The following is an 18,474-nucleotide window of genomic DNA, read 5'->3' as shown; positions in this document are numbered from 1 at the left end:
TTGGTGGGGATCTCAGCGGGGCAGTGGTGTCGTGTCAAAAGAAATTCTTCAAGCATGGTTTCTTGTGGTTCACGGGTGTTTAACATAAACCTTCCATTTTCACAGATATCGGTGGAGTAAGAATGGCAAGCCTTTCGACTGGCAAGTCTACGATGACCGGATATCTCAACAACCTGGACGAGGCACCCTCGTGATCACCTCCCCTCGAGACGAAGATATTGGTGAGTACTCGAGTTCGGCACTTGCTCTTCGATCCATTTTTGTTTCATAATCCAAACGGAAACCGCATTTATATGTGTTTAGGTGAAATTTTCGATTATCGCCAAATTGAAGGTAAACGAACCCCCGATCCACGCAGTCGAGTATAACGTACTTCGTACATACATATTTGTGAGATTTTTCTTTTGACGATTGCTAATGACCTTGTCATAAAGTACAAACCCAACCAACCAACCTTCAACCCTCTAATCATTCAAGCACAAGTCCATCATCAAGCTCCTCATTTTCATATGCATCATCTCTATCTTTTGAGAGAAGCGTCCCGTTTGGCTGAGAACTGACCCCAACCCTTTGTTCAGTCATTCCAACCTTTGGGATTTGTGTTTGTTTCAACATAACTTCTCTCTAGATCTGTGAGATCTGTCCCACTTGTACCCTCCCACACCCCTTGTCATGGCAAATTTAGATCTTGGGGGATGATGAGGGCGTGCCACTAACCTTTAAGTAAAGACCCGAGCGAGGGCTGATTGAAACTGGTGCTGGAACAACCAAAATTTGAGTGACATCACCTAATCCGTTTTGGACATTTGTTTTTGACGATTTTTTCATACAGGTTGCGGCATTCTTAAATCTAAAGGAACAAAGCAAATCTGCTACTAACTGAGCGTAATAACCTTTTCAATCTTAGACCAAAATGGCAATGTCCCAATCAAATGATTATTTAAAAAAATAAGCCATATAGAGATGCCCTTGTACGGTAGCTTTGTAAAGAAAAAGAAAGCAACCCCATTTTTGTATGAGCCCTCTTTTTGTTCTCTTCCATACTTCTCCGATTTGCCTTACCCACCCTGTAAAGAGTGATGACAAGCCTTGTGGGCAAAGGAAATTGGGCAATTGTTGCAAAAAAGAAGCCACATCTCATGAACTCGAGCACATAACAGAAGAATGAATGTTATTTATTCTCGGCCCCTCATTCAAGTGGTCACATTCTAGTGCATACATACACACACACACACACTCACTTGTTTGCAAATAAATTGGCCCTATCGAGGAGTAAGAAGTGAAAAAGTGACTGATTGAACTGACGATTAATTTGTGCTCAGTGAACTGCTGTTCTGACATCGTCAGACGAAAGCGCTGAATGTGATCACTTGGTAATGCACAAATTTTGGAGCGTGTATTTTCTTGGGGCGAATCTTCGCGGATTGGGAGATTAGGGTATTTTTGGCTAAAGGATTAATGGATGTTCTAGCCTTGAGATGAGAGATCAAGATCAATGGAGATGAACACGTTCTCGTTTGACGTTCAAGGTCTCTTTTTACGTTGTCGCTATGTGAAAGGGTGTCACACACACACACACATTGTGTTAATCGTCCTGTTTTCTCCTGATTGTTTCATGTATTCCATCCATATACTACATAGGGTCGAATCCAGCCATTCGGCTATTGCACGTAGCTTGTAGAACCTGTTCCTTGTTTCTTTAACCATAAGCGTCTTGGAACTGTTGTGGAATAGATTTATCCCTGAATAACGCACCTGGAAGCACGGGCATATTCTTGATAGACTTTCTTATTCCCGAGGTTCTCACAACTTTGTTCCACGTCATATCAGCAAGTTTGGCCAGGTTTTCATGAACGTACGTATCCCTCTGAGACAACAAGACAAATCCAGCACTGCCTTATGTTTTCTTAAAGCAACGGAACCCCTTCGCCCGGTACAAACTCACGCGCGGTTGCATCAAAGACATGCATTTTGGCATCTCATTAAGTACTGTATGAGTAGCTGAAGGACCATTCTGGATTTTTCCCAATCAATGACTCATCAGAAGCGTGAATGAGATTAAGACTTTGTGTGAAGGCTACTCGAAATCTGCCAACTTGGCATGGGAACACGGATCTTGGTTCATTCTGAAGGTAGCTTAACTGGCTCTGGTCGTGTCAAGAAGACAAAAGTGTGTCAAACTTGGCTTGGATGAACCCTGCTGGAGTAGTGGTACTTCCCATCCACCCTCGTGTCAGAGAGTGAATGAAAGTTCGTCCTCGGCCCAGTTTCCTCCCCATTCAATAGCCATTTGCACTAATCGAAAAAGTGCATTAGACAAATGACAGTGGCCAGATCCATTCAGGGTAGGTGTGTGCTTAGTTTGCGAATTAGCCCTCATTGAAAGGTGACGAGTAGCAGTATGCATGTTCCTGGAGAAGGGATGCCCACACCCAAATGTACACAAATACGTATAGATAGTATCTACGTACGGATATACTATATGTACATTATATGTACACATCGCATTAGCTGACTCGAGGCCACTCAATTACTTCCCCAATAAGGGTATCGAGACCCTCTCGAAAAGTGCGTGCGAAGGAGCAAATTTCCCTTTGATACGTACGTACGTACGTACTTGATAGGTACTGTGCTCAAGCGAGGCCCTTCTAGGACATTGTTTGGTTAGGATGAGAACTCACCTCAAGTGGGTGGGGAAAAAGAAATGGACAAATGCGACTTCCAAGAAGATTTAGCTCAACCAGATTACCGACTAACGCTAAGCGAGCTTAATTTTTAGGAAACATGTCTTTTCAAGCCCGAGAGAGGGCCACTTTTTGCCAGCGATTGTGAATCTACTTCTCGGTTTGTGTCTCGTCATGTAGAAACCAAAGCAATTTGATCTTCTGGCGATAATCGTAGTACTTGGATGGAGCAAAGGAATGCTTGGAATTGGATCTGTTCATCTGTTTTCTGTCACGGAAGTCTCGAATCCTCGCGTGCTCTTGACATTGTGAAGTCATTACTCAAGTGGTGGTCCATGCTGCCGACAATTCCAACAAAACAACTAACATGTTCTCTTCTTTGACTTCTTCAGCGAGAAAGAGAGAAAAAGAGAGAGAGAGAGAGGGATGAGACAACCACCTAAAACTCTCACCGAGACCAGAATCCATCTCTCCTTGATTCAGAGACACTTGTGTTCTTAATGGCTTGACTCAAACTCTAACCACGTTCAAAATCGAAAGCCTCCTCAATGGTTCCAATACGATTCCATTCTTTCAGGTCAATATCAATGCTTCGCCACAAACGAATGGGGCACAGCCACGACAAATTCAGTTTTTGTCAGGAAATCCGAATTGAACAACTTCAAGGATGAGCCTCCAAAAACGGAAACCGTGGAAGAGGGTTTGCCCTTCGGAATTGTGTGTTCATCTCCGGATGGTTGGCCGCCCCCATCCGTCTACTGGATGTTGCAGGTACAAAGTCGACATTGAAATCATGTTCCAAAGTTCAAAGCAAACACGGTTTTCCACTTTTAGGGTCAAAATTGGTTGAAAACCATCAATTCCTCTCGACTGACCGTTGACCCTGAGGGCGAGTTGTGGTTCTCCAATGTGACGCGAAAAGATGCTTCCGAGGATTTCTTGTACGCTTGCTCCGCGGCTTCTTATTTTAGAAACGAGTACAAGCTCGGAAATCGGGTCCATTTGCAAGTGATCCAATCTGGATCCTCGGCTGGACTTCAGAATAAACACGAGCCCGTGAAGCAGTACTGTAGCAAGCGAAACGAAGTCACGTACCGAGGCAAGGAGATGAAACTCTGGTGTATTTATGGAGGTACACCCTTGCCGGAAATACGTTGGAGGAAACAGGGTGGAGCACTTCCATGGGGTCGAACCACTTTCGATAATTACGGCAAGACACTTGTGATCAAACACGTGGACTTTGAAGACGAGGGCGATTACACTTGCGAAGCCTCCAACGGGGTGGGGTTGGCTCAATCGTACTCGATTAACCTGAAAGTCCTGGCCAAGCCGAGGTTTTTGATCGAGCCTGAGATTCAGACTGCTGCTGAAGGGGAAGAAGTAACGTTCGAGTGCGAAGCCGACGGCAAACCAGATCCCAGGATCGTGTGGATCCACAATGGACAACCATTGGTTGACAACGACAATCCCAATCGCTTTGTCTCGCCATCCAGGATCACCATTAAGAATCTGAAGAAAGGCGACACCGGTAATTACGGATGCAATGCCACCAACGAAGTAGGCTATGTGTACAAGGATGTCTATGTCAACGTCCTGGGTAAGTTCTCAGAGAAACCTTCTTTTTTTGGGGGGGGGATCATTTTGTCATTTTCAATTACCCACCCTATTCCGCTTTCCAGCCTTACCACCGGAGATCACAACTGGCCCGGAGAAAATGGCCCAAACCGTGGATGGTAAAACAATAACGTTAACCTGTCGGACCTTTGGGGCCCCAAGGCCCATTGTGAAATGGTTCCACGATGATGACGAACTCACGGGAGGCAGATACGAAATCACAACTGAGGGAGACTTGATGATTCGAGAGGTCAAGTTTTTCGATGCGGGCGACTACTTGTGTAATGCAACCAATAAATTTGGCTGGCAGAGTGCCAAGGGCTCATTGGTGGTGAAGGAACACACTCGCATCACTGGCAGTCCGCAAGATTACGAGGTCGAAGCCTCGGATTCAGCAACTTTTCGTTGCAACGCCGTTTACGACTCTGATTTGCATCTGGCCATCAAATGGCTCAAAGATGGCGAGCTCATTGACTTTGATGTGGAACCAAGGTTCATCCAATCTTCGGATCAATCCTTGACTATCACGAAGACCACAGAGTTGGATTCGGGCCGATACACTTGTCGAGCAGAATCTGATCTGGATTTTGCAGAGGCCAGCGCAACTCTAATCGTGCAAGACGTACCTAATCCCCCTCAATTACGATGGGTGGACTGCAACGCAAAGGATGCGACTGTGGTCTGGCAACCAATGGGAGACAATCGAGCTCCCATCCTCACCTACAAGATCCAATACAATACCTCGTTTACTCCAGACACTTGGGAGACTGCTACAGGTGAGCAATCGTCATTCAGATCAGATTTTGAAAGAAATGCTAATCATGATCTATTGTTCCCTCGGTAGATATCGTACCTGCTACTGACACGTCGTTTAAAGTGAGCATGTCCCCCTGGTCGAACTACACGTTTCGTGTGATCGCTAGGAACAAAGTGGGAGAGTCTCTTCCCTCTGGTCACTCAAAGACCTGTCTAACTCCAGAGGATGTCCCTTCCAAGAATCCAGACAATGTTGAAGGACGAGGAACGGCTCCAAATAATCTCGTTATCTACTGGACGGTAAGTGTCAACTTAAAAACTCTGGAAGACAATAGGGATCAGACTTAAATTGACAATCATTCCAATTCTACAGCCTATGCCAGAGATCGAGCACAATGCTCCCAAATTCAAGTACAGGATTTATTGGAGACAAGATAAGCCCGGAGAGAGATGGAAGATTGAAGATCTCGCAGATTGGAGACTGAAAGAGATATTGATTCCTAATCAGCCCACGTACTCCAAATACAAAATCAAAGTGGTGGCACATAATCAGAAAGGTGAAGCGAACGTAGCGGCAGAAGAGGTTTTAGGATACTCCGGAGAAGATATCCCAGCCGAAGCACCTACATCTTTTGCTTTACAAGAAGTAGTTGGTCCTCGATCGGCCATTGTTTCTTGGGAAGGGGTTAACAAGGATTCGATCCGTGGAGAGTTTAAGGGATACAAGATCCAAACTTGGACTCTGGAAAGTGGAGAGGAGAAGTTCCGTGAGATCATCATGAAAAGCGACTCCACGAGGTCTTTGGTCCAATCATTCAAGCCATTTGCCACAAATTTCGCACGCGTGCTAGCCTTCAACGGAGCTTACAACGGACCACCAAGCAACATCATTAGCTTTAATACCCCAGAGGGCAAACCGGGTCCAGTGGACATGTTGGAATGCTTTCCAATGGGCAGTTCAGCGCTTCTCTTGGCCTGGAAACAACCCCAAGAGGTCAATGGTGTTCTAACTGGCTACCGCATCTATTATCAAGAGGTAGACGGCACCAAACTCGGTCCTTTGTTGGAACGCGAACCCCGAATCATGAAGAACCGAACGGACAAAGCCAAGTTAGCGGGCTTGGAGGCCTATTCAAAATACCGAGTGACCATTAGAGCAACCACCTCAGCCGGCGAAGGCATGCCTTACTACACGGAATGCGATACCAACCCTCAATCCGATGAGCCTCCAAGTCGCCCTCGCTTCAAGTACATCATCATGAATGCCGAAAATGGGTTCGCCCGTATCAAAGTCACGTGGATGCCTCATATTGAGGGGAATCCAGGCTCTCACTTTTACGTTCAGTATAAGAAGGACATGGAGACCCAATTCTTATCCTCCAACGAGGAGCTGAATGAGGATAGCATAGTGGTTCGGGGTCTCGATCCCGACGAAACCTACGACTTCCGAGTGGTGGCCGTTGACGGCAAGCATCAGACACCTTCACGAATCCTTCCAGTCTACACTTACTCAAGTTTACCTTCCTCGGGGGCGTCCGGTTACGAGCCCATTGCACACTCTGGCTGGTTCATTGGCATGTTGGCCGCAGTGATCTTCTTGCTGTTGATCTGCTTGGCCGTGTGCATCGTTAAGCGCAACCGTGGCGGAAAATACGCCGTCCAAGAAAGCGAGGAGAGGCAGGGGCGTCGTGATCCCTACGACGAAGGCGGATTCCCTGAATACACGCAACCGTAAGCGCAAAAAGCGAGGGTGCTTTGAATTGTTTTGTTTTGGCGCCATATTCAAAGGATGTTTGTGTTTGACTCTCCTTCTAGATTGGACGACCGCCATCTTGGAGGTGGCGGAACGATGACCTCTGATCTCAAACTCCCTCCAGAATCCGACACCGATAGTATTGCCGATTACGCTGATGGAGAGAACACGGGTAAGTTAGCGTTGAAGAGCCTTGAAATCGCAGTTCAAACTCGCATGTGCCGTTCGACCAAATTTACTTCGCTGAGCTACACGTAACGGATATGTATGCCAGCTTTAGTTTGATCAAGTTGCAAACTCATACATCTTACAGTTCTCATCTTTGACTTTTTAGTGAAATTAACCTTGTTTTTGTTCGTTGTTTGCTTGTCCGTTTTCGCCCCTGTTTTTTCGTTACACCCTGTATTTTTAGCCGGTTTAGACGAGGACGGATCCTTCATCGGGAAGTACAGGAAAGACCGCAATCCGGAGCAATCTTCCGCATTTGCTACCCTTGTGTAACTGTTAAATAAGCCCTAAATCAATCTCCTCCATATGATCCAATGCAATAACACACCCCACCTGGAATCGTGAGTATTGTTTAGTTGTCGTTTTATCATCTTCGACTTTGTTGCATGACCTTCCATGTCCAGTTTCAACTCTACCACCTCATACCTAACTGAACCGATGCCTTCCAGGTCGATTCGAGGAGGATGGATCGTTTATCGGTCAGTACGGAACGATCCGTAAACAACAACTTCAACAACAACAACAACAACAACAGCAGCGGATACCGCCCAATTCAATCCTCGCCCCTGGAACATTTGTGTGACCATGGTGATCTGTGTTCATGTCAAAAGAATGAGTTTCTCAATCTGCAGCACTGCCTCATCATAATCATCACTTCTTGAGCATTCCGTTATTCCATGGAACTTCTCTGTGTTGTTCCAGATTTGCCTTACGAGTAGATGAGAGACAGACAGAAGAATACCAGAACAAGTGCTTTTTCCACTGTGATTTCCCCCCCTCCCATGAAAACAAACAATCTCTCATTCTCTTTTGCTATTGTCTGTGTTCTGTGCTTTATGACGACATTTTTGTACTCACGATCCGTTCGTTCACCAACAACGGTGCATATGAAGAGACGCCCTGCCCTCCCTCTCCCACAACTTCACAGTAGTTTACAATGGTCTCAATTTTCCCTCATTCGCACAGCACGGTCATGGATCGAAGGCATTACGATGATTTCATGTTGAAAATATATTTGTAACTGATGACTATTCTGAAGTGGATTTGATTGATTGTTATTTTTGCATATTATTATTTTTTATTTCATTCTTTGACGTCAGGCAATTATTCCAAGGCACCTCGAACAAACGAGACGAGACGTTGGGAATGCGCCAAACTCCACACAAGTATAAGTAAGTAAATATAAATCCTAAAGATCGGAGCATTAGTATCAAATGGCTTCAAATAGTATTCATGTCAGAGGTGTTCAAGTGCATTCGTTCTCCAGATTGAGATTCATCATGACAATAAGGAAGTTATCATTTCATAGAGCTAGTTTGGTTTCTGTTGAGAGAGTGAGAAAGAAAGCTCGCGAAAGTTTCATTTCCTGAGAAAGCCTTTGTCAACTCAAGGCTGTTGGAACACATCATTGGATCATTTATTCCGGAGGATGCGGGCTTTCTTAGCGGCACTTCCCGGTAGGTGGCGAATAGCTGAACAACTTTGTTGTCGACTTCGCGTATGAGTAGAGATCGAGGATGATCGTTGTAACGGTAGATTCTGATCGAGAGAACGTCTTTTGCGTTTTAGGGCATTGTCGGACGTCTGGGAATTATTAGCAGGTGAAAAATGTCCTGAACTACGGGTGACGCGTGTCATATTGGTCTCCTTTTGAGCGGAGCGTAGAACCCGTGATTTCGAGATCGGGGATCCCAAGTTGTTTTTGAGGATTCCTCCAGGATTATTCTGTTGAGCAAACGGTCGTTTTTTGGGCGTCTTCTGAGGTGTGTGAACACATTTATCTGAGGAGGGCAGGTTTTCGGAATCGCTGATGTATTCAGGTACAATTGAGCGGCGAGGTTGCTTCACGAGAATACTTGCAGCCACGTCGGTCACAACCTTCTTTTTAGTGGCCACAAACTTGTGATCTAGATTACGTCCAGGCAGAGGAGGAGGAGGACTGGGCGAGGAGCAGGGGTCACGATCCGTGCTAGAAACGTCATTGCACTGAATTTGGTTGAGCGTTTCATTCTTGACGCGCTGAAGAGGAATCGTGGACGGTAGAACTGAAGAACTGGAACTGGGTTGGATACCTTCATGGCTGATGATGGGGTCATTATTTGGAGGTGATGCTGCTCTTTCTTTCTGAATCTTGAGCCGATGTTTGAACAGGCTCGGAACGAATGCATTGTTCAACGGACTTGAACCTCCTAGCCTCAAAGGCTTGAACATTTTCTTTCGTTGCAGGAGAGACGGAGGCGTGGCTCGGGTGGCCATGGTGTCCGGATTGAAAAGGCGTTGGTTTCCGACCAAATTAGTGCCCTGTTTCTCGCCATCCAATTTCGAATTTGGACACCGGGATATAATAGCCACGCCATTGGGCTTCGGGGGCAATGCCGGAGCAGCACCCGCGCCTTCCAGCGATTCTGAGCTCGTCGCCGAGGACAAACTGCCGGTGCTTTGAGAAGCGGAGAGGCCGTGCAATTTTCTCAAAACTTGAGCCCTTGGAGGACCAGGGGGATCGAGCATTACGGTGACGATACTCGTATTATCCGCTCGTAGATTGCACATGCTCCACCTATCAAGGGCCTGATCTACCAATCTCTTGGAAGGATTGATCCAGTTGTGTCCGCCTTGGGGATTGATCATGTGTCGTTCGTTGTTTCTTTCCGCTTCAAACACTCCTTGAACGGCCATTTCGGGTGAGAGTACATTCCATGCCCCATCTGTGGCCAGGACTAGACAACGATCCTTTAGAGAATCAAGTTCAAAGACGTGCAAATCGGGGTCCGGCGACACAATAAATACATCATCTTTGGCGTTGTAACTCCAGAGGTCTCCTTGAATAGGAATTAGGTCTCATTGAAAATCGATTATTGTATCAGTAGTGCATGCATGCAGGACACGACCCTTTTAAAACTAATTGATAGGTACTATTTAAAGCCGTCTATCGTGTTGAGCATTCAGCTATTAAATCCATAGATCAAATCTGGCACACATGAGGTGAAAAGGAATCAATTTGCGATACTCGAATGGGCACGTTAGATATGCAAAGAACCTTTGAAATCTAAAGCAGGGCAAGGAAGTTTACCTAGAGCTCTGGCCACAGCTAGAAAAGGGACCTCGTCAATTGGCGTTGACCTCCTTACGGGGCCTTGGTGTCCTCCTCGTGGGCGGTACCAAACCACTCTAGGCACGCCCGATTTATTCACCACTTTCCCACCCGCACTCTCAATACGCGCCAACTCCTCGTCGCTCTCGGGTTTGTGGTCAGTGGTCAAACGTTTTGCTTTCCACCTAAAAGGCCAACATGGCTCATGAAATGCTGCAAATCTGAAGTCCAAATCCTCCTTACTTGGTTGGATTGAAGGCATCACGTTGACCCATGACGATGCCAGAATCACCACAATGGCCGATGAAGAGCTTGCCACGTTTGATGAAGCACACGGAGGCCGTGGTTCCGGCCGTGGAAGGCATACCCGAAGCCGTCTTTTTCCAATTAGGCAAATCCGCCCACATGGCTTGTTGCGTGGAGAGGAAACCTTCGCGAATGGCCTTGAGCACACTTTCGTCATCTTCAGACCAAAACTGTTTCTGCTTGGTGATGGAATCCATAAGATGGTCCTGAAAAAGAATACACACGAACATCAGCCATTGCGCATGGCTGTTGGATATTTGGGGGAAATGGATATAATCCAACAACTACGTAAAATTACTTCAACGCAACTCTTAGATGAGTTGGCGGTCTTAATTTTTGTAAACAGATTAGCCTAGTCAATGTTTAGTCAAACATAATCTCGAACATCATCTGGAACCGTGTTTAATAAATACAAAAGAAACGAAAACAAAATCTACAGGTGCCCAGTAATCGGTGAAAACTGCCGTAGTTATTCTCTTTGAGCTATATATCGCTCTATTATTTTATCATATTTAAAATTTAAAATTCCTCATCAAGCCCGCGTGAACCGAAATCTTAGCCTTAGTAGTGCCTAACCTTATACATCCTTAAATCACTCTAAATGCCATCAAATAAATGCTTTATCATTTCGCAATTATGGGACACTGAACATGCCATTAAAAAGGATGCAGGAGGGTACATTAAGGCAATTATGACGATGTTAAGGGTACCAACTAATCAGGGGATCCTAACGTCTACACTGGATTTGGGATTGTGTCCGTTATACTGCAAGATCACCGATGGTTCACATATCAAAGCCAATGGACAGCAACGTTCTTGTGCTCTTAGAAATCTCTGAATGGGATGGTCAAATCTTTAAACGACTTCATGCACACCCACAAGGGCTCCACCCGTACAAAACCCCAAGTCCTATAAACTCATGAAGCAATGAAACCGAGCTCTCATTCGAGCTGATTTTCCCCGTTCCAACCCACTCACTTTGGCGTAGAGGGCGGCTTCCCTTCCTCCATGGCCATCAAAGATACCAAAGAAGGCGAATTCCAAGTCTTGCTGATCGTCCGTCTGTTGGTAGGCCACGGAGAACACATCCTCCATGTACTTGCGGTCTCCTTGATGACAGTGGGCGGTGACCCGGAGGTTCACACCAATTGAGGGCGACATGGCTCTCAAATCACTCTCCTCGGGCTGATTTCCACCCTCATCCAGTTCGAATCCACCTCCGCCTACTGATCCTACTAACTTCTAAAGATGCAAGCGAGGACGGGGCTTGGGACGAGGATGGAGGTGAAGAGGTCGTTCGAGGATGCACGCACGACTCAAAGACGACAATCACCACAAACGAAACCTTGCACGAGCGCGAAAAAATCCGCTGATGCTCGAGGCAGGTATGCCGAAATGTATGGCTGACAAAGCCAAACAAAGGCAGAGGGTTAGCGCTAGTTCCAACTGAAATTATTTTGAATGTGGAGAACGAGTTCGCGCAGAAAAGGCTACAGATGTATTAGCATTTCAGTGATGGTTTCTGACTGAATGTGTATGGTTTCTTTAGGTCTAAAGTCTGGACATGCATTTCCCTAATAGATGCTATTGAGATGGTCCCGACAAGTGATTGTAGACGGCGGTTTATGGACACAGTCTAGAAATATTCCAAGATAATGGCCAATCGGATTCAAGTTGGGAGCAACTCTATTCAACATAATCAAAAGTTTGGCAGAGGTTTCTGGCGGAAACAAAGACGAGAAATTCAATTTCGGCGGTTGCCCCTCGCTCCATCGAAGTGTTATTTCTTCCCTCAGTCAAATCCAGTACACCTATTCAACTTAAGACGCTTGCATTGAATCAGACTAAGTTTGGCTAAAAGTTTATTTCTACAAACGATACATTTGATAGCAATATCAGTTACATATTGAGTAAAATAAATCGGTTTCGTGGGTTAAAACAGGTCGGAGGTCATCTAGTAAGCCGAGTGAGTTGGGACTCCATAGGAAGTCGGGCCATGGATGGGTTTAGTGGGATGGGCAGAAGTGTGAGCTTGGGTCGTTGGGTATTGGTTGTGAACAGGGTAAATGGGTCGCTTATAAGTACTGGGACCATATCCATAGTAGTTGGGCTTCGTCTTGGTTTGATAGCCATAACCCCCTGGGCCAATGTAGGTTTCTTCTTCGCGGCCATAAGAGTCCGATGAGCCACTACCATAAGTGGAGCCATATCCGTACGGTGAATAGCCGTATCTGTGACCAGCGTCATATCCGTAACCACCGCCATATCCGTGACCATATCGATTGCCGCCACCATATCTTGGATCGTGGTAACCACCACCATATCCGTACCGATTGCCGTGACTCTTGTAGCTAGCACCATAACCCCCTCGATTGTAATCATCATACCCTCCACCGTATTGCGAGCCCCCATATCCTGAACTGCCATAACGCGAATTATAACCGTAGTCGCCGTATCCATCAGCATTATATCGATCGTCGCTGCGTTTTGGGCGACTTTCGTAGCTATCACCACCAGATTGCCCACCATCCCCACTTTCCTGTTTGGCCGAAGATTTATCGTCATCTTCCCAGTCGTCCCAGTCACTATCATAGTTTTCATTCGAGTTGTACCCTCCATAGCCACGATTGTCGTAACGATCGTATCCTCCACTATAGGAACTTCCTTGACGTCGACCGGAACCCCCATATTGGTTGCCGTACTGTCCGTCATATCCTCTAGAATATCCTCCATAAGATCCATGAAATCCAGAATAACTACCATAACCACCGTAAGGGCTGCTCCCGTAGACACCATATTGATGGCCTCTAGAATGACCACCATAAGGGCTGCTCCCGTAGACACCATATTGGTGGCCTCCGTATCCAGGAGAATGGATTCCTCTATGACCACCAATCCCTCCATACCCACCACCATAGGAATTGCCATAACCACCATAGGAATTGCCATAACCACCGTACGGGCTGCCATAACCACCGCCATAGGAATTGCCATAACCACCGTACGGGCTGCCATAACCACCGCCATAGGAATTGCCATAACCACCGTACAGGCTGCCATAACCACCACCATAGGAATTGCCATAACCACCGTACGGGCTGCCATAACCACCACCATAGGAATTGCCATAACCACCGTACGGGCTGCCATAACCACCACCATAGGAATTGCCATAACCACCGTACGGGCTGCCATAACCACCACCATAGGAATTGCCATAACCACCGTACGGGCTGCCATAACCACCATAGGGTCCAAACTGGTGACCAGTGGGCAAGGTGGAACTTGAGTGAGGATCTTGACGGTACCCCTCCTTGGTATCAATGGTCAATGCTTGAATCATGGAATCGACCAAATCGTCCACAGTAACTTCCTTGGCTTTTTCTTTACTGGTACCATCATGAGGTAAGTGAGCGGGATTTTTTTCGAATCCGCTATACGGAATGACGTAGCCTTGTGTGGGGACAAGATGTGATTGAATTTTTGAATTGAACCCGAAATTGATGTTGGGGCTGAAATAGCTCGTCGAGCCCAAAGTTCGGGCCTCTGGAGGACAAGCGTTGGGAACTTGGCATCGGTTGGCATAAGCTTGCTCGCAAGGGGTCGAGCAACAAACATGGTCCTCTTGAGTCACTTGTAACATGGACCCAAACTTGGTATATTTCACGTCGCAGCACCCCGTCTTGACTTGGAAATGTGGCGGACAAAGGCCTTGCAATATGAAGTGGCATTGCTGCGAGATGTCCGATTTGCAACACACATTGTTCTTCCGGTCTCTGCTCTCGAAACATTTGTTCTTAGCGTCATCCCATAAACAGGTGTAATCAGAGGCACAGGATTGGGCCGATGTGAATCCTCCGCAATGCGTATCGTCGCAACACAAGGCATCCGTAACATTGCCTACTTTGCACGTGTCCTTGGTCCAGAGCCAGTTATCGTGGCGGGCAAAGGCCGGAGCCACAAGCGCAAATAGAACCGGGAGAACGTGAGCGTGTAAGTACATTCTCACCAGATCCCAAAGCGTCAATGAATACCTCCAGAACGTACGACACTCTTGAGGTAACATCGAATTGCCCCTAATGTGAGCAAGTGCTGCTCGGATCGGCTCATAACTCACATTCCTGACATCTGCAATAAGAAATTCTGTTTTAATGTAAAAACGCTTTCCCATAGCAGCTTCTCATGTGCAAATGCAATTGCAATTAAACCAAGGCAGAGACAGACCTCTGTTTTTACTGAGCTTTTTTTTTAGCCGCTTCTGGGAATGTAATGTCAAGGAGCATCAAACGAGATGTTTGCTTGTAATCTTTACACTGACATGGCAATTGATTCACTTACGAGATAAACTTGACGGACCTTAAATATATAGCTAAACCCGGAGCCACACATTTGAATCACACTACCCTTTGAATCATCTACATCCGTGCGGGCAATCATTCATTCATGGGTCAGAGAAGGGCGAAGAATTTATACACATGGATTTTTACCTGTCCGTGAAAAGTTAACACTTGAGGTCATTGAATTGCGCCCCTTGTCAATTTTCTGATAAATAATTAAAAATTTCAATCAAGGCTTCCTAGAATATGCGAGGGTGGTACCAAATAAATCAGGACTTCTTAATGTTCTCTAAAACTAAAAGAGATATAAAAAAACTCAATTTGCAACTTTTTCCGACATAGTCACCGTGCACAACAATCCCCTTTTGCATCCTCTTCATCCAGTTGTTAAAAACATGTTGGAGGCTCCCGGGCATAGCTGCCGAAGCATCCCCTTCACAACAACATTAAGCTCAAAATTGATGGCATGTCTCTGTCCAGCAAGCTTGATCTTTAGGTGTGGAAAAATATAGGCTGCCAAATATAGGCTGTAAAAGTACATGGAAGTGCACACCTTGATCTTCCTTTTGACCAAGAAACCCCTAGTTTTTTGGGAGATGTGAGGCTTTGCTTTGTCCTGGGTAATGTCAATTTGCACAAATTATGAAGGGGTGGCTTAGACTACTTCAAATTGCATACAAATTTCTTCAGAACCAAACAATAAACCAAAGCATACACTATGTCATCAGAATCGTGAGAGTTGGATCTTTCAACTGAATCCAGTTTTGTAGTGGTAATTTCAAACGCAAGGTTTTCATAACGATTGTTCCAATTTGTTTGGTATCATTCTCGTATTGACTCATTGAAGCGGGAAAGGAAGATGACGTCATCGTCAAATTTTGAGCGATCACTCCTAATTTTGAGGCATCATATCTCTTTGCTGAGGGATTAAATTGAAGGTTCAGTTCTTTTATCCATTAAAGGAATGGTTCATGCAGGTAGGTATTTTTATAAACTGTCTAAGTTTCACTCATTAACAGTTTTTTTAATATTAGAAGAAAGGGGGGCGTTTTGCCGGCTGAAATTTTTTTTGTATTTTGGAATTTCGTATTTTTGCAATAAACTTTTTGAAACCTTAGAAACTGTTATTGTCCAATATTGAGATTTATATCTTGGATTTTTAGTACCTCTACTGTTATGAAAAGTGCCCCAATGACCTCCCAAAATTTGTGCTGCTTTTCATCGTGCAGCTGCTACTTCAGTAAAAAAAGCAACATGGGCCATTTGGCCTGGTTGCGGCTGCTGGCACAAGTTTGGGCTGAAAAGAGTTTATTACAAGTATCAACAATGCCATGGTCTCTATCAGAGTTATCATGATTCAGAATCTATACAGAGACATCAAGCCATACATCTCATTCAAAATTTATTTAATTACTTATTCGCAAGTCCAATCTCTTCATTTAAAGTATCACATCATTAAATCAACGAAACTGATTCTCCTTCTATTGTACTGTCTGAGTGAGCAAAGCTCTGCTCAACCCAGCAGAAAGCTCCATCAATTTAATGAGGAGATGGTACATGGAACACAAAAAATTGGCAAGTAGGCAAGGAAGAATATTTTAAATGGAATGTATGCCTTGGTGTCTCTGTATTGATTCTAAATCATAATAACCATGATAGAGACCATGGTATAGCTAATAAATGTAAAACACTTGTTTCGGCCCAAAATTGTCCGAGCAACTGCAACCCGGCCAAACGGCCAATTTCGCTTTTTTACTGACAACGGTAAGCATGTAATGAAAATCACTAAACCTCCAAAGTCATCCCTCATTGTTTCTGTAAGTCAGAAAATATGCAAGCTGCGTTTTCAGCACAGTTGGAATCTTTCCCCTAGTGTGATTTACTTTGCCGGGCGTTGCGAGGGCAAAAACACGTACACCTCTAGTGGGGTTTCCTTTCCGTTTAAGGGAAGATAAATGAACGAATATTTTATCGAACAAGCAAGTTCAGATTTTCTCAGTGAAAAATCTTTAGTACCTACAGTTGGGAAATTCGAGACCGCCCTTCAAAGGAATTGATGCTAAGATTTGAAATGCCCATCAAAATGATGATGTCATTAGTTTCTAAAACAGTTTAATACAAATTACTTAGCTGACTTGACGAGAGACGAGATTGACGAAATTTGTGTCAAAGAAAATTGTGCTAGAGTCTAAGGCTCACTTGGTTTTGAGGAAGTGTTATTGACATCATGACATCAGGAGAGTCTAAACTTACAATCAAATACTTGAAACATTGAAAGTACAAGGCCGTGAGACTCATTCAAGAAAAATTGAAGCTGAACTTGCACTTCACTTTGAATAACGCAACAACTACCTTACAGACAACGAGGACCAATAGAGACAACTATTCGCCTCATGTATACAGTGTGCTGAACTCTCCTCTTGGTTTTGAGATCAAAGTGCCATTATCAAGCATAATCAAGAGCAGCAGGTGTGAATTTTGACTCCCTTGGTGCCAGATGCGTAACTTATTTGAACGAATGGCAAACAAAAACTTCAGAGAAACTGCTGCAAATCAGTTTTTATAGGAGAGCATCTGAGTGAAATTGTTTTGTCTATCATAACGGGTGTAGAACAATTGTGAATCCAACACGCCAGCGAACATTTTAAAGAGTCGTTAAATGACCAATTTCGATCCTTGCTTGATATTAGTAACTACGTATCTTCAGAGATTGCGCCAATGATGTGATGTGTAGATCAAAGTGCATCTAAAATGGACCAATATTCCAATGTTGCTGAACAGCCTCTCCAACAGAAGCATAAAGTAAACATTTGAGAAAAACAGCGGAAACTCTTATGAGATTGTTCTCAAAATTAAAAGTGGAACCAACTCACACACACCTCTCTAAATATTTGAACCTAGGAACCTAACCCACATTGAGGAGATGCAATCTCCACACTAAATCATATCTGAAATATGAAAAACATCTAGATTTTTTCTGTTGGTGGCGTAATAAGTTTATGTTCTAAGTAGTAAGCACTGTTGCCACTTATTGTGTCGATATTTCATGAAATAAAACATGAACCAAAATAATGCTTGATTCGTTTTTTTACAACACTTTTACAAAAGAAACAATAAATTACAGGACACTGGACAGCTGCATTGGGGCTGACCTTATTACCAGGCATATAATAGCCAATGTCACAAACCGTGAATCATGCCCGAGCAAATTTTCAAGTCAGACTTAGACTACATGTACTTAAGGCGGTCTTGCCTCAAATAACCGTCGGTGAAGGGTTTGCTTGGAATCTATCTTATCGTAGACGTTTCTACATCTCTGGCAGACACCTTAACTTCGACATGGTGAATTTTTATTGCAAATTCAAATGCTTTCTACTTAATTAAAGTGTAAAAAAATGCCAATTTCAACAATAAAATAACTCGTTCTAAAGTGTTTGAGGAAGTAAGGACTATCATCAATTTGATGGATGTTTCAAATCTTAGCACTAATTCTTTTGAGGCGAGGCCTCGAATTTCCGAACTGTGACTTGTCATGGGATAGAGTAGTGCCCTAAGACTGGTAGTGCCCCAGGATAGAGGGCCATTTGTTCGTTCGTTCGTTCGAAGTCAGATGGCAGCTCTCTCGCTCGGACTGCCATCTGATGATTGGTGTCCCAACTTAGGGATATTCCCGCCCCGTCGTCACAACGAACGTACAACATTTAG

At 44.7% G+C, this 18,474-nt stretch overlaps 3 protein-coding genes across 4 annotated transcripts in view; 1 reads left to right on the top strand and 2 right to left on the bottom strand.

Annotated features, from left to right (window-relative positions):
* LOC131876994 (neuroglian-like) overlaps window positions 1-8,066 on the top strand; it is a 28,778-nt gene extending 20,712 nt beyond the window's left edge. For both annotated transcript variants that reach the window (XM_059222549.1, XM_059222548.1), the window contains 8 exons: window positions 106-221; window positions 3,262-3,455; window positions 3,519-4,281; window positions 4,364-5,074; window positions 5,143-5,354; window positions 5,428-6,785; window positions 6,870-6,979; window positions 7,485-8,066. In XM_059222549.1, the coding sequence (XP_059078532.1) occupies window positions 106-221; window positions 3,262-3,455; window positions 3,519-4,281; window positions 4,364-5,074; window positions 5,143-5,354; window positions 5,428-6,785; window positions 6,870-6,979; window positions 7,485-7,618 (3,598 nt within the window). In that variant the 3' untranslated portion in view covers window positions 7,619-8,066. The remainder of the gene's footprint in view (window positions 1-105; window positions 222-3,261; window positions 3,456-3,518; window positions 4,282-4,363; window positions 5,075-5,142; window positions 5,355-5,427; window positions 6,786-6,869; window positions 6,980-7,484) is intronic.
* LOC131876995 (uncharacterized) lies at window positions 8,031-11,855 on the bottom strand. The gene is made up of 4 exons (XM_059222550.1): window positions 11,411-11,855; window positions 10,370-10,638; window positions 10,106-10,311; window positions 8,031-9,854 (listed from the first exon to the last, which is right to left on the bottom strand). The coding sequence occupies exons 1-4, from the start codon at window positions 11,591-11,593 to the stop codon at window positions 8,449-8,451; spliced, it is 2,064 nt and encodes a 687-aa protein (XP_059078533.1). The 5' UTR covers window positions 11,594-11,855; the 3' UTR covers window positions 8,031-8,448.
* A 422-nt stretch (window positions 11,856-12,277) lies between these two features.
* LOC131876996 (uncharacterized) lies at window positions 12,278-14,464 on the bottom strand (the record flags this gene model as incomplete). The annotated part of the gene is given in 1 exon segment (XM_059222551.1): window positions 12,278-14,464. A coding segment is annotated over 1 exon segment (2,049 nt). The 3' UTR covers window positions 12,278-12,386.
* Between the last annotated feature and the right edge of the window lie 4,010 nt (window positions 14,465-18,474).

This window comes from Tigriopus californicus, chromosome 2 (assembly GCF_007210705.1).
Source record: "Tigriopus californicus strain San Diego chromosome 2, Tcal_SD_v2.1, whole genome shotgun sequence".
NCBI lineage: Eukaryota > Metazoa > Arthropoda > Copepoda > Harpacticoida > Harpacticidae > Tigriopus > Tigriopus californicus.
The sequence above is the reverse complement of the archived record's forward strand: the minus strand, read 5'-3'. Positions and strand labels throughout refer to the sequence as shown.

Coding starts and splice junctions, on each gene's coding strand:
- LOC131876995 (XM_059222550.1), bottom strand. CDS start 11,593: ATGTCGCCCTCAATTGGTGTGAACCTCCGGGTCACCGCCCACTGTCAT. Junction 10,312..10,369: donor GATGCCTTCAATCCAACCAA/GTAAGGAGGATT, acceptor TTGGCCTTTTAG/GTGGAAAGCAAAACGTTTGA. Junction 9,855..10,105: donor AGCTGTGGCCAGAGCTCTAG/GTAAACTTCCTT, acceptor TTCCTATTCAAG/GAGACCTCTGGAGTTACAAC.